At 41.5% G+C, this 14,857-nt stretch overlaps 1 protein-coding gene across 1 annotated transcript; it reads left to right on the top strand.

The window, feature by feature from the left end:
- Positions 1-463: 463 nt before the first annotated feature.
- slc9a6a (solute carrier family 9 member A6a) lies at positions 464-13,950 on the top strand. The gene is made up of 16 exons (XM_053428783.1): positions 464-896; positions 2,449-2,648; positions 3,323-3,400; positions 3,630-3,706; positions 3,901-4,013; positions 4,783-4,888; positions 6,594-6,735; positions 7,158-7,263; positions 7,362-7,450; positions 7,930-8,043; positions 8,295-8,406; positions 8,658-8,811; positions 9,155-9,185; positions 9,293-9,378; positions 10,343-10,448; positions 10,650-13,950. The coding sequence occupies exons 1-16, from the start codon at positions 611-613 to the stop codon at positions 10,917-10,919; spliced, it is 2,070 nt and encodes a 689-aa protein (XP_053284758.1). The 5' UTR covers positions 464-610; the 3' UTR covers positions 10,920-13,950.
- The last annotated feature ends 907 nt before the right edge of the window (positions 13,951-14,857 follow it).

Here is a 14,857-nt window from a genome sequence, read left to right as displayed (position 1 = left end):
ACCTGTTTGCACTATTGCTTTGATTTATATTTCCTTTAAAAATATAAAATACTGTACGTTTTAAAAACAAAAAAAGGCCGTGAGATTTTTTTTGCATGGCTGTTTATTAATAACTAATCTGTGATATCACATAAGGGCCAAGATGTTCAATTTATAACATAAATAAGACATATATATATGTTTATTTATGTACGTCACTGCCTGTTCTGAAGGATGAGAATGGTACATTTCACAATAAGAGTCACCCTTTTACAACTAGTATCATAACCTTTTGAAATACACCGTGAGAAACGATAACATCTATTCTATCGACCACTCATGAGTCACATACATCACAACACAATGATCCGCGCTATTATCAACACTTATTGTGGATTTAAACTAACAACATCCTGATATGCTGCTTTTACGTTTGAAATAAACACTGAACACTTTCTCGGGATCGCTGGTTTTCACTTCCGGGCCGGGGTCGATCTGTGTGTTGCTGTCGTCTTTCCGCTGCCCGACTCCTCCAGCCAGCTCCTGGTCGTGGCTCCACATCTGCACGAAGTTTCCCTCCTGTGTTTAACCCCACGACGACGTCCCAGCGTTGGAGCAGAGAGCGGGCGACATGTTGGGTAGAGTGACTGTCAGCGGAGCGAGGAGGGCGACGCGGACTCTGTGGCTGCTGGTGCTGGTGGGTCTGTCCGTGAGCATCTGTGTGTGTCGAGCATCCTCCTCCGACAGCGCCATGGAGAACATCGTCACGGAGAAGCAGGCGGAGGAGAGCCACCGGCAGGACAGCGCCGACCTGCTCATCTTCATCCTGCTCCTCACCCTCACCATCCTCACCATATGGCTGTTCAAGCACCGGCGCTTCAGGTTCCTGCACGAGACCGGACTGGCGATGATCTATGGTGAGAGACAGTGATGGAGAGAGAGAGAGAGAGAGAGAGAGAGAGAGAGAGAAAGAGAGAGAAAGAGAGAGAGAGAGACTCTTGCTTTGTTGTTGGAGATCCGATCTGAAATGATTCCGTGTTATTTATCAATCAATCACATTTTATTTGTATAACCCATATTCCCAAATCACAATTTGTATCATAGGGCTCAACAAGGAGCGACATCCTAGGTTCTTAACCCTCAACAAGAGGCAGGAACAACCATCAAAACATCCATATTAACAGGGGAGAAAACGTAGAAGCCTCAAAGAGAGCCACATGTGAGGGATCCCTCTCCCAGGACAGACAGAAGTGCAATAGATCAGTAAAACAATAATATTTACAACATAGGTTAGAATAAACGGTTTGTAACATAATGGAAATTACTGTCAATGTTTAAAGTATTTGTACGTACACAAAATGTATGCTAGAGATGAAGGGTGTAGCACTGACATCTTAATTGAGGAGTTACTGTCAGTAATGGTGTCGGTCAACCTGTCTGCCAACAAGATCAGGATCTGCCATGATCCACAATCCGTCATGATGATCCACCACCAGGATCAGGATCCACCATCGTGATCCACAGTCAGCTTCCAACACGTTCACGATCCTGTTTACTGAGCTGCAGCACTTTTCATTTTAAGGAAATTCACACACGAGGCCGGTCCTGAGAGACGCACCAAGCTTAGTTACACAAACAGCACCTCTGCACTCGGCCTGGTCTTGAGAATGACACACAGCTGATCCAGAGAGAACTACGCATGAAACGTGAAAGTAAACCGACCAAAAATCTGTCCTGTTTCCTGAACCTTTCCTGCACCCGGGTTGGAAAGTCACTAAACACATCTATTAAAATTAGGATATTAAAAATGATCACAACATAAATGTCACATTTAAATGTCTTTAAAGTTTAAAGACTGATTTGTGAAGGTTTTGGTTTTAAACTCTTCTTTATGAGCAGAAAATGACACTTGATAAACAACTAAACATTTGACAAATCTAAGGTAATAATAATATATTAATATACAGAGCACTTTTTAGCACAAAGTATAAAGACCTGTAGGACAAAGATGGATGGTTAAAATACAGAAGGAAGCACATAAATAATAATGGTAATATTAATAATAGAAATGAAAGACCAATAATAACCCGGCACCCCAAGTGAATTCAGGAATAGGCCATCCAGAAAAACATGTTAGCCGAGACTGATCAATTGTCTTATACCTCCTCACTGTTCAATGAATAAGAAATATATCAGTATTTATTTATAAACTTTATGATATTTCTATTAAGGATAATCATTTTGCGATAATTGTTGACATTGTTTTACTGCCCAGCCCTTATTCAAATACTGTGTTTGGATTTGACTTTGAAATACTAATACTTTCTTTGGGTATTTGGATGTTCTGCTACTTCTTACTTCTACTGTTCTACGATTCAGAGGGTGACATCTCTTCATTGAATCTGCTCATTAACCGACTCTCCCCTCTTTCGCCTTTTTGTCTCGGCTCTTTTCCAACGCTGTCCTCAGGCGTGCTCGTTGGCGTGGTCTTACGTTACGGCATCCACGTTCCTCGGGACATCAGCAACGTCACGCTGAGCTGCAACGTGAACGCCAGTCCCGCCACCCTGCTCATCAACGTCAGCGGCAAATTCTACGAGTACACTCTGAAAGGAGAGATCAGTCCCAACGAGGTGGACGACGTGCAAGATAATGAGATGCTGCGAAAGGTACGGTGTGAATGTCACACAGAGGTTTGACTCATCTCTATTGATCACTGTCAATCTTATGCATGTATTGTGATGTTCCTTTAATGACTGAATGATGAGACGATCGGCATAAAATGAATGAGCAGTGGTTGGACAGTCGCTTCAACATTTCATTTATTCTGAATCAAAAGTTTTGCGGATTTTAGCTTTAGATCAAATGTTCAGAAGTTGTTGTTATTTCTCCCATATAATGGTTTACAGAACTTTCTAGGTTTTGAAACAGCTGATCAGACAAAACAAGCATTTCTGGACGGCTCTTTTTCTCGTCCTGACATCATAGTTCTGTGTCTAGTATTGCAGCCTGAATTCGATTCTCCAGCATGAATAAATAACTTCTGTTTTCACAGAATATAAACAAAACAGAAAGTAAGGTGGCAGCCCTCTCACTATAAAGCCGTCCCCTGTTCTTAATTCATCATTTTACAATGTTGTCATTTTACAATGTACGGTCAGGAATTTTCTTCATGATGTTCCCTTTATTTTAGTGAGTCAATAAAACAGCAGCCTCGAAGTTTCCAGGAAAACAACTGTTGTTTTAAAGTATTTTAGTGTCCTTCCTTATTGTAGTGATTCATAAATGTGACATGATATTATTACACAATAATTCATGATAATTGTTTTTGTTTGTGACTCAGGTGACCTTTGACCCTGAAGTGTTCTTCAACATTCTTCTACCGCCGATCATCTTCCATGCTGGCTACAGCTTGAAAAGGGTACAGTAGTATTACAGTAGTGTCTATAGTACAGAACACATTACAGTAGTATTATTACAGTGCAGTAGTATTTTAACCACACTTTCTATTGCTTCATTCAAAATACTTTGACAATTACAAAGTGAACATGTTTAAAACATGACTCAAACAATGTTCTCCTTTCATTATGAAATCCACCTATTCCTTCTCATCTTGATGTGTTACATTGTTTTGTTGTTTTGTTTTTCAGAGACATTTTTTCCGTAACATGGGATCGATTCTCGCGTATGCCTTCCTGGGGACGGTTATTTCCTGTTTCGTTATCGGGTAAGAATATTAGTTTCCAAAAAGGAAAACACTGATACAAACATTCTTCTGATCTCATATGTAAAATTTTATATTGGAGTATATGCACTGCAGATATGCACAAGATACTTTTTGTACCAGAAACATTTGTAAGTGCCAATAAAGTCAGTATTGTTTATGACTTATTGCAACATGACGGTCTGTTCCTCTGTCAGGTTGATGATGTACGGCTGTGTGACGCTGATGAAGCAGGTGGGGCAGCTGGACGGAGACTTCTTCTTCACCGATTGTCTTTTCTTTGGAGCCATCGTCTCGGCCACTGACCCGGGTACGTGTGGTGGTCTTCAGCCTTCAATATGTCTCCTGCTTACAAGTTGTTGAAAGTTCGTGGGACGGGTTCCCACCAACAGGGAACGGGCAAAACCATTTCATCATAAAACTAAAGATAATATACGATAATGAGAAATATAGCTGGTGCAGATCAGTTTAAAAAATAATTTGATATTGGGGCGGCAGTGGCTGTGGGTGAGGGGTAGAGCGGTCGTCCTCCAACCTGAAAGTCGGCAGTTCGATCCCGTCTTCCCCATCTGCATGCCGAAGTGTCCTTGGGCAAGATGCTGAACCCGGACTTGCCCCTCATAGAACAAAAAAAGGGCTTCTAATAGATGCACTTTATGAATGTGTGTGTGAATGGGTGAATGTAAAACTGTACTGTGAAGAGCTTTGAGTCATCAAGACTAGAAAAGCTCTATATAAATACAAAAAAAAAAAAAAAACATTTTCTTTCATACAATTAATACAAATATCGAAGCTCCAAATTGCATTTTTGTTCAGATTTTCACACAAAACAGTAAAGTAATTTAATTTCTGAAGTATTAACTTCCAAAATGGTGCCCCTTTTAATGTTATTTCTATTATTAGAATATGACAAAAAGACAACTGTAAAAAAACGGATTCAAATGTTTAAAAGAATAAACCATTATAGACTGGGAGCATGGCTCCCGAAGCTCTGGACCCACTTGCTTTCTGATTTGTATCAATATTTTGGTTCTGTCTAATGTGGAGAAGGATTGATGTTGTTTCTCGTTGTTTCTCAGTGACGGTCCTGGCCATCTTCAACGAGCTGCATGTGGACGTGGATCTGTACGCGCTGCTGTTTGGAGAGAGCGTGCTCAACGACGCCGTGGCCTTGGTTCTGTCCTCGTAAGTCGTCCGTCTGTTCGACATCATGCACAGTCGTTGAATCTGCGTCTGTGCCAAATCTGTCCACAGTGTTCGCACGGCTGCTGATGCTAACTCACTGCTTTTTTAACAGAAATAATGAAAGTGTGAGTCATGTATTTTTCTTATTAATTACCAGTGACCTTGGACTAATATCAGCTTCTCATCGATGTGATGCTAAACCTGAGGTGGTACCTGAGCTAGTTGTTCTCCTGCTTTACATTGAATTATTTCCACAGGATTATAAATTCTAAAGGCATGCACAGCGGAGGGGCCGGGCCCCGTGGAGAGACTTGGACCAGCCCATTGAACGGGTGTACTAAGTAGAGCATGGCATTGTGTGCCTTGGCGGTGCCTTGGGAGCGACATGACAAATCATCGGTCATTTGTTTCTACACTCTGGCTGAATCCACTGTAGCTGAGAACATTTCATTACTTATTCATTTATTCCAGCTAAGAACACATTCCAATTATATTCAGACTTACTGTATATACAGAGGTCAAGACGAGGGCACGAAGCCGCGAGTGTTTACAGACAAAATGCCTGATGATTTGTTTTTCAAGTGTGGGGGCTGTGAAGGCAGAGGGTGAATATGGTCTACTGGCAGACCTGGTTCAAGTACTATTTGAAACTATTATTTGGAAGTGATGTGTGCCACGTTGATTCCATTTTACCAATACAAAAGTTTTAAATATCTTTTTTTCATTGTTGCATTGACAATGACCCTGCACAATATTAAAAACCTCTGCTGCGATGGCGTCCCCTCTCGTGGCACACTCCACTTTCAAACCACGTTTCTAAAGCTATTTGAGCCAAGTCTGATGAGACGTGTGGTACTGTTTCTTGCCAGTATCTTTTTACTGGGATTTTTCAGTGTTGATACTCGACTCAGACTCACACAAATTATAGAAAAGAGAAAGTATAAAGTTACACGGCTCATCTTTTCTAATCCCAAAAACAAAATTCTGTAGTGTGCGTGGCTGCTGTGACACAGATTCTTTCTCATTGAGTTTGTGGCATTGCTAGTTCTCTGGAATTTTTCCATCCACATGATTTCCTAAGCAGATTTTTTATCTGACTAAATCCTCAGAGGAATGAAAAAGCTCCGTCGTCTCTTTTTCTCCCTGTGTTTGTTTTCTATCATGAAAAACTGTGTATTTAACAGCACCTAATGATAACAACTATATCCCTCTTATCTTTTAATTGTTAGCTATTGTGATAGTGGCAGCACATTAAACCTAAACTGCACCATTACATTCAGTATTTGTAGTCCTCTATTGACCTCAGTGGAAATTTAGATGTGTATAAACTGGAGACACATTTCATATCTGTAATTCTTTTTAAATAGCATTCAGTTTGAATCTAAAATTCATTATGAGTTGAGTATCAACACTGAATTAATGAAATACTCTTTTATTTCAACCTCATGACCTCTTTTCTCTTTATCCCAAGTTGCCTACGTGAGTGAAAGTTTTTCTTTAGCAAAAACTTTCATGCTGTACTGGGAGGTTATAAAATGTTTACATGTTTACTACAACACTTTCTGTATTCAGGATTCAACTTCAGCTCAATAAGTTGGGAAATGATATGAACCTTCACTGATGGTTATTTGTCTTATATCAGGAAAGTACTTACACTTTGCATGAGATGTTTCCATTAAACGGTTGTGTCTTTGTGTAACGCCAGGTCTATAGTAGCGTACCAGCCAGAGGGAGACAACACGCACAACTTCGATATCGTGGCGATCCTGAAATCTTTTGGGGTTTTCCTCGGAGTCTTCAGCGGCTCTTTCGCTCTGGGGGTGGCCACCGGAGTCGTCACTGCTCTCATATCTTTTTGGTGTTATTATTTATTGATACAAGACAAGTTTAAAAAAGTCAGACCAAAGCCTCGGGTTAATTAACTGTTTTAACAATATCCCGCTTCTGCTGTTATAAAGGGGTTGGTGCAAAATATAACATGAAAAAAATATTATTTTTAGATTTTGGTGGAAATTGTCTAAGTAGTTTTTGCATAATCCTGCAAACAAAGAAACCAACTAACAAACAAACAGACTTCTCAGAATTCTCTGAAAACATGAGACAGTGTTTTAAAATGCAGACTTCTTAAATTAAATCATCTCACTGCATTGGCAGATATTTTGTTATTTTATCTGGTGGAAAAACCTTATATCCACTTTATTGAATTCTAATGAAGTTCCATGTTTCATCGTCTGAGTGTGCTGTTCAACTTCTTGACTCTCGTCTGTACGTGACCAAGTTCACAAAGCTGAGAGATTTCCCGCTGCTGGAGACGGCTCTGTTCTTCCTCATGTCATGGAGCACGTTCCTGCTGGCTGAGGCCTGTGGCTTCACAGGTAAGACACACACAAACGCACACACACACACACAGTAACTGGAATGTAGTGAGTATTTCAACTGGAAACCATGTGCTCTCCCTGCTGATGTGTTGCAGGCGTGGTGGCGGTGCTGTTCTGTGGAATCACTCAGGCCCACTACACCTTCAACAACCTGTCCCCCGAGTCCCAGGACCGGACCAAACAGGTCAGACCTGGACCTCACTAGCACTACTGCTCGTTCTGGTCCTTTTCAACATGGTTCAAATATTGAGTTGTTTTTGTGCATTTATTTAGAAAGTTTAGAAAGGGCGAGTTAACAGTGGTGGAATCTGTGTGCTATACACAGTTCACAGTTTCTTAAGAAACACTGAGATTGGTTGAAGATTTTGGATCTGAAGTGAACACAAGTCCTCTTTGCTGCTTATTTCCTAAAAAATTATATATTTTACCATATTCTCATTATATCAAGACAATATTCTCCAAATCTCAGAATTGTTTTTTCTTCAAAGTGGCCATAACTTTCTTTCCTAGAATTAAGATAACTTCATTTTAATGTTTCTAGTCAAAGCAGTGCCAGCCGTGTGTATTAAGCTGTTGGATTTGTGTAACCATGTTTACAGGCTGTACACCGACCAAATCCTCTGTCATCTAATGTCGTCTGATGTTGTTTCTTGTGTGTTGCAGCTGTTTGAAGTTCTGAACTTCCTGGCGGAGAACTTCATTTTCTCCTACATGGGTCTGACCCTGTTCACCTTCCAGAGCCACGTCTTTAATCCCATGTTCATCGTAGGAGCTTTTGTATCTTTTGCGTCCGAAACGACCAAATCTTGAGAAGAAAACACCAGATTACCATGACCCCCTTTTTAGTCACTGCGTTTTCAGTCACGTCAGTATCGGAATAGAAAAAGTTCCCAGGGTTTTACAATCAACCAGCAACATGTAAATGTTAATTGATTTGAGGGGGTTAGTAAATAAGCTTGGAACAGAATTAACTCGCTCTCGGTTTTGTTTTGTGTTGGTGTCCTCTCCTTAACCTCTTCCCCTCTCAGCTGGCTGTGTTCCTGGGAAGAGCCGCTAACATCTACCCTCTCTCATTCCTTCTTAATCTGGGGCGACGCAACAAGATCCGGTCCAACTTTCAGCACATGATGATGTTCGCAGGTTAGTGGAATACAGATACAAGATGTTCCTCATGCACAGGGTAAGCTCTGTAAAAATCACAGTACAAAATAAGACTTGAATTTAGAGTCTAAGGTATCTGCAGCCTGTGGATCCACTGGGAGCTTTTCTAGTTTCTTGCTGTATGCCGAGAAAATAAAGCAACACCGGCTTGTGACCAGAGGTTTGTCTTGTGTAGTAAACACACATGCTTGATGTGGGTTCACAACAATGATCTGTGCTGTGCTCGTCAGGACTGCGAGGTGCGATGACCTTCGCCCTGTCCATCAGGGACACGGCCACGTACGCCCGTCAGATGATGTTCTCCACCACTCTGCTCGTGGTCTTCTTCACCGTGTGGGTCTGTGGAGGTGGCACCACCCAGATGTTGTCCTGCCAGCGCATACGGTAGGCCTCACCTCCACCCCCACTCACATCCATCCCTGGATTTACACTTAGTATTGTTTTTTAACACAGGGGTCACATGAATACTGAATTCAACTGATATAAGTGAATTTTCTCTGGTTGTGCAAACCTTCAGTTTCAATCTCCAGGAATTAAGAAGTGAAAGTAACCTTTGGCTCTGCTCTGGCTAATGCCTGAAGGTTTCTATACTCTGTACATCTCCTCGTTAGGCGTCTCTGCTCAGGAACTCGTTAAACGGGGGAAACACGCTTCTCAACACCATCATGCTCTGACAGCTGCAACTCAAAATGATTTACATGTGTTTCCTTGTTTTGTTTGTTTACAGAGTGGGAGTGGACTCTGATCAAGATAACCCCGTGAGTCAGTCTCTTGTGATAGACGCATCACTATTTTGAGATGCTGATACGTATTATGATGACAAGAATATGCCTAAAACTTCATCTATTGTTTTTGTTTATTTTAGATGAGCATCGCCGAGGGACCAGAGAGAAGAAGCACCAAACTAGAAAGTGCTTATCTATTCAGGATTTGGTACAACTTTGACCACAAGTATCCTTTAGTGAGAAATGAGTCAAGCAGAATTTATTAGAAGTTATTTATGTGCTCGGGGGATTTGAATTAGTTCTATTTTTGTCAGTTATCGGAGAGCTAGACACATAAATGGCAACCCTAGTCTAAAGGAGGATAAACATATGACTTAAAATAATGAAATATATTCAAAATAAAAGTACACAAAACGTCAACAGAAAAATGTAATGCTTTAACTGGTTATAAAGTTTATAAATATATTTAAATCAGTATTAAAACCTTTATATAGAAGCTAAAATTAAGATTTTGAATCAGAATCAGCTCCATTGGCCACGTATGTGTGGACATACAGGGGATTTGACTCCTGTTTAGCATCACTTTCGATGTACTTACATACTAAACCAACATACATCATTATTCTATTCTTAACACGGAGTTAAGAGTAGTGCGAAAGATAAACAATCCACAATATACACAAAGAGTGATGAATGGGAAGTGAATGCACCATGACTGTGGCGTGTGCAAATCAGCTGCCCTGTGTGTTTACACCGTGTAAGTAGTGCAGTAAAAGCAGTGCAAAGAAGTAATAAATATAAGTTGTTACGCATTTTAGCTTTAGACACAAGTATTACTGTTTATTTTCCTCGGTACTTTGAGCTGACAGCTATTTTCTGTTGGTGGCATCTATTGTAGCTGCGTGGAGACTAATGTAGTTCACAGTGTCAGCCAGCAGGGGGAGTGCCTCGTACAGACTGGAAGATAAATTATCTATAATTTTAATTGATGACGCAGTATTTAGTTCATGATGTTGAATTACTTTATTGATTTAAATTTATTCTGTTGTTGTTCTTTTCAAACTGAACATGTCCGTCTCATCGTTCATGAATCTCACTGTCCTGGTGTCTCTGTATCATTTTGTCTAACCTCTGTCTCTCAGTGCATGTTCCTCTATGTTAACCTTCCTTGACCCGAGCCCCCTCTGCAGCTACCTGAAGCCCATCCTGACTCACAGCGGCCCCCCCCTCACCGCCACGCTGCCTCCCTGCTGCGCCCCCTTCGCCCGCTTCCTCACCAGCCCCCAGGCCTTCGAGGTCAGACACCGGCTCATACAGGAGCCAAACTGTATTTGTGAAGCTTTTAATCCTGTATTAACTGAATGGAAATCAGCTATTTAGATAAATCAGCTTGAGAGGTTCTGTTTTACCGGCAGATGAGAAAACGATCATTTAAATGTTTCGCCCTCGTCTTAATTTGAGTTTCTGTGAAGTTAATGTCTAACGTCTTCCCCCTAGAATGAATGCCAGTTGAAGGATGACGACTCAGACCTCATCCTGACCGACGGCGACATCAACCTGACTTACGGAGACATCACAGTCAGCACCGACGCCTCCGGGGCCCACACCAGCGGCGGCGTGGCCTTTGCCGGCGTCACCGCTGACGACTTGGACAGAGAGTTGACATACGGAGACAACGAGCTGGTGATGCGGGGCACACGCCTGGTGCTGCCCATGGATGACTCGGAGCCGCCCTTCACAGACCCCCGACTCCGCCTGCAGATGTGAAGCAGTCAGTCTGTCAGCGCAGACGCAGACAACCGTCCCACTGACACTGACCCGAGCCATCGAGCAAAAGACCAGTACCTGTCATTCTGCCTCTGAATTCTCTTTTGCTCCGGCACAGATTCTCATTCCTCTTGCTTCTTTCATTTCCTCACTGCTTCATTTCCTCACTCCTTCTTGTGGCAAATCACTGTCTCTACCTCATTCTCATTCTTCTCGTTTCCACCCTTTCCAGAAATATATTTTCTCTCAGGTTGGCTTCAACTTGTGTGCTAGTTACCTTGACTGTAGCATCGCACAGAGGTCCAGCAGCATGTGTTCGTGTGTAAACGCAAGTACCAACCACTATCTAATTTGTCGACGTACAGTATATCACTATATCTTTGATATGCATGCTGAGGATGCTCGTTGTTTTCTTTGTATGTGAGGCCGAGGGCTTTTGTGTTTTTCCGGGTCTGACCTTGAATGTTGCTGCCTTCTCTCTGTGCGCCAGAGACCTGCTGACCCAGTGGACAACTTCACTGTTCATTTGGTTACAATCAAGTGCCTGGGAGTCCTAGTGTTACGCCCGGCGACCCACACTGGATCAGCCCTGGGAGTCAGAGCTGTCTGAGGATGGGTCGGTCACGCGGTCAAAGTTTTCCTTTGTAAAAAAAAAAAAAGAGAAAAACCCAAAAAACTAAACAGACACCTCTGTCCATAAGGTAGCAATATACTCAGCGGGTGTTGGGGCTGTCGGTTTGTGCTATTTGCGTGTCAGTAGTGTGTAGCGATGTGAGGCCACAGATGCGTTGTGACCTGGCAGTGAAAGTCGTGGATCTCTCCCAATGACCTTTGACTGTGAAATAGAGATGGACTTTACACCTTATTTTAGAAGCTGATGCCGCTCCCAACGGAACGAAGGGCTGCTGTGAGATCCAAATGAAGAGAGCTTAGTGCCATCCGCCTCCTGCATTTCCACTTTTTGTGAAAATCAAAATGCAGTTGATGTTATCAAGTGTTTTATATTCTTTTTGGCAACAGAGCTTATGTATTTTAATCAGAATCCCTTTTTTCATAGTCATATTTGGCTTCATGCACATTTTTATAATCGTTGTCGAGACTTTGAATCCAATTTTCTCATTAAATGACAAAGATAGTTATATGAATTTGACAGTAAAGAAAGTTGGTGTTTTGTATGTATAACTTTGGTAAATCAAAGAATTATTAACTGGGGCTGCAGCTAATTGTTATTTTCCTTGTTGATTCATCGCTATTTTTTGATTGATCGATCATTGTTTTGCCTATAAATGTCAAAAAATATTGATCAAAGCCCAAAGATATACATTTTCCAAGCACATGTGACTAAAAATAACAAGTATTTGCATTTATGAAGCTGGATGCGGGGAATTCTTTATGATATTTATGTGGGAGTTTGTTTCAAGAACAGGAAAACTATAGTTGTTGATATGCTGGAGGTTTTTCTCTGCCGTCCTTTAGGATTCATGGCTTGATATTAAAACAGGAAGTAAAATAGCATTAACGTGCTTCAAGTCATAAATATACTCACTTCTTAAAAATGTTTCTCAAAGATGGACGCGTTACATTTAACTTGTCGTCTTACTCCAGTCTTTCGCACGCTGTCGGGGGTTATTTATCGTGCGTGTACGAGTAGAATGGAAGGTTGTGTGTTGTGTGTTGTCTCCTGTGTGTGGAGCACAGCAGCTGTTAACGGGGGTTCAACAGGAAGTGTTGATAGGACGTCCCCGTGGCAACACTGTGTTGATGCAGACAGAAGCCAGGAAACACTCGATGACGCAGTCGACCACAACGGGTTGGTGGTTTGGTGAGCCAAAGAAAAAATAATCGGGTGTTTGCTCGAGTGTGAGATATAGATGATTAAAATGAGAGGAATTGATGAGGAAGGAGAATTTGGCCATTTTGTTTGTGTGTCAGTTCGTATCTTGGGGATGAAACAGAAGTGGAAGGAAGAGCAGGCGTTTCTAGATATCGCTTTTCCTTCCACAGTTATCTTCTGCTGTGCAGGAACTTCTTATTAAAAGTGTTTGACGTCCAGGAAACTATTTAATCTTCCCTCCACTTCATACTTTTCATTTGTGTTATTTTGGACTTTTATTTTGTTGAAGGGAAACAATGATGTGAGGGGGGGAAAAAAAGCTGAATAATTTGCACTCATGTTTTATTGCCTTGTTTGTTTTATCTTATAGCTGCTTTTTTTATTATTATTTACCTTGTGTTTTGGAAGGTTGTGAAAAAACGAGCGACAGTCTGTTAAATGATCGCTGAAGAAATGTATTTCGTAGACATTCATTTCGGTTCATTGATAAATACTTTGTGAAGAATCAATGTCCACACTGTAGTGGCAGACCTTTCATTCTGTCATCCCACATTCACACCTCGCAGGTACTTTGTATGTGTGTTCGCAACAAACTGCTGTTTAAATGTCTTCTGCAGAGCATGAATCATTCATCCTCCACTTGACGGTGGGGAAACAATGGTCACATTATATACAAACAGAGTTGTGTGCCACTGTTCTTTAAATGACACATTAAAAAAGTGCAAATCTGTAAAAGCTCTCGTAGGTTTCGGTATTTGCCTCCTGCTCTGCCACTGTGTTTCCCTCTCTGCTCTCTGAATGGTGACTGGTGACTGGTGACTGGCTTTGACCAGTGGAAATGAAGTAGGAGTCCAAAGAGGCCTGCTGTGCTGTGTCTTGATACTGCAAAGTGTGTGTGTGTGTGTGTGTGTGTGTGTGTGTGTGTGTGTGTGTGTGTGTGTGTGTGTGTGTGTGTGTGTGTGTGTGTGTGTGTGTGTGTGTGTGTGTGTGTGTGTGTGTGTGTGTGTGTGTGTGTGTGTGTGTGTGTGTGTGTGTGTGTGTGTGAGAGAGAGAGAGAGAGAAAGAGCAAGAAATCACGTTCTCCCTTCTCCTCTGTGCTGCAGGTACTGACTCTACTGACGCATCTGTATAAATATACTCTCAACTGTTCATGTGCGTGCAATGGTCAATAAATAGAAGCCTGTGCTTTTGATTAAAGCCCTCGCAGTAACGGCCTCCTCATTTACTTTGTTCCCCCTCTTTTTATTTATTGGATGTCTCTGTCGTGTAAGAACGAAGCTGTCGAGATTCAGCGATCATCCCGTCCACAAGACATGTGAAACAAGATTAGTGCCAGAAATAATTCAACTTGAAAGGGGGATTTGTGATTTATTGTAGGAAGAACAGGTTTATAATCTTCATAGCCTCAGAATATGGCAGAAAGCCCGTAAAAGATAATTAAAACTTCCTAAATATTTCAGTGGAAAAGATTCAACTTCATCCTGGTGGCCAGGAGGGTGAAGTCCCAGAAAGTAAAGATTCAAAATAAAGTTTCCCAACCCGGGATGGCGCTACTTTAATGGTGTTTGTGTCTGTATGGGACTGGACACACAGGCTTGACAGATCATGTTTTACAGCTCTACTTCTATCTGTGTAAAGCACATTAACATCCTCATATCACTGCAACAGCTGTTTTTTATTTAGTAGCAGGCTCACACACTCATTACCTTTTTGGTCCAGAGCTTAAAAGTCCAAACTGTTGGATAATGAACAAAACACAACCAGGCATTAGTCCAATGAATGTCCTGTCCAAAACCTTTTGTAGTTTTGTTCGCATTATTGACTGAATCCAGGGTTGTGATTGAAACTGACCTAACCTCACTATTTTGGGCAAATTCATTTCTGGGACAGATTCAGGGGCCAGATTTGTATCTCTGTCCTTACACATGTCAACCAAGCTCTACATAGTTATGTAAAAGAATCTAAACTACAAAACTTCATGAACTGATCCTCACTTTTCTGTCACTTCTTCCCTAAAACATGACTCTCTCCTGTAAAAACATCTTGACATGGCAGATCTCCCACATCCATCCGAGGCCGGAGGTGCAGAGCGGTGTGGATGTGA

This window comes from Pleuronectes platessa, chromosome 8, assembly GCF_947347685.1.
Source record: "Pleuronectes platessa chromosome 8, fPlePla1.1, whole genome shotgun sequence".
Classification (NCBI taxonomy): Eukaryota; Metazoa; Chordata; class Actinopteri; order Pleuronectiformes; family Pleuronectidae; genus Pleuronectes; species Pleuronectes platessa.
Note: the sequence above shows the minus strand (reverse complement) of the source record. Positions and strands in the feature narration are given on the sequence as shown.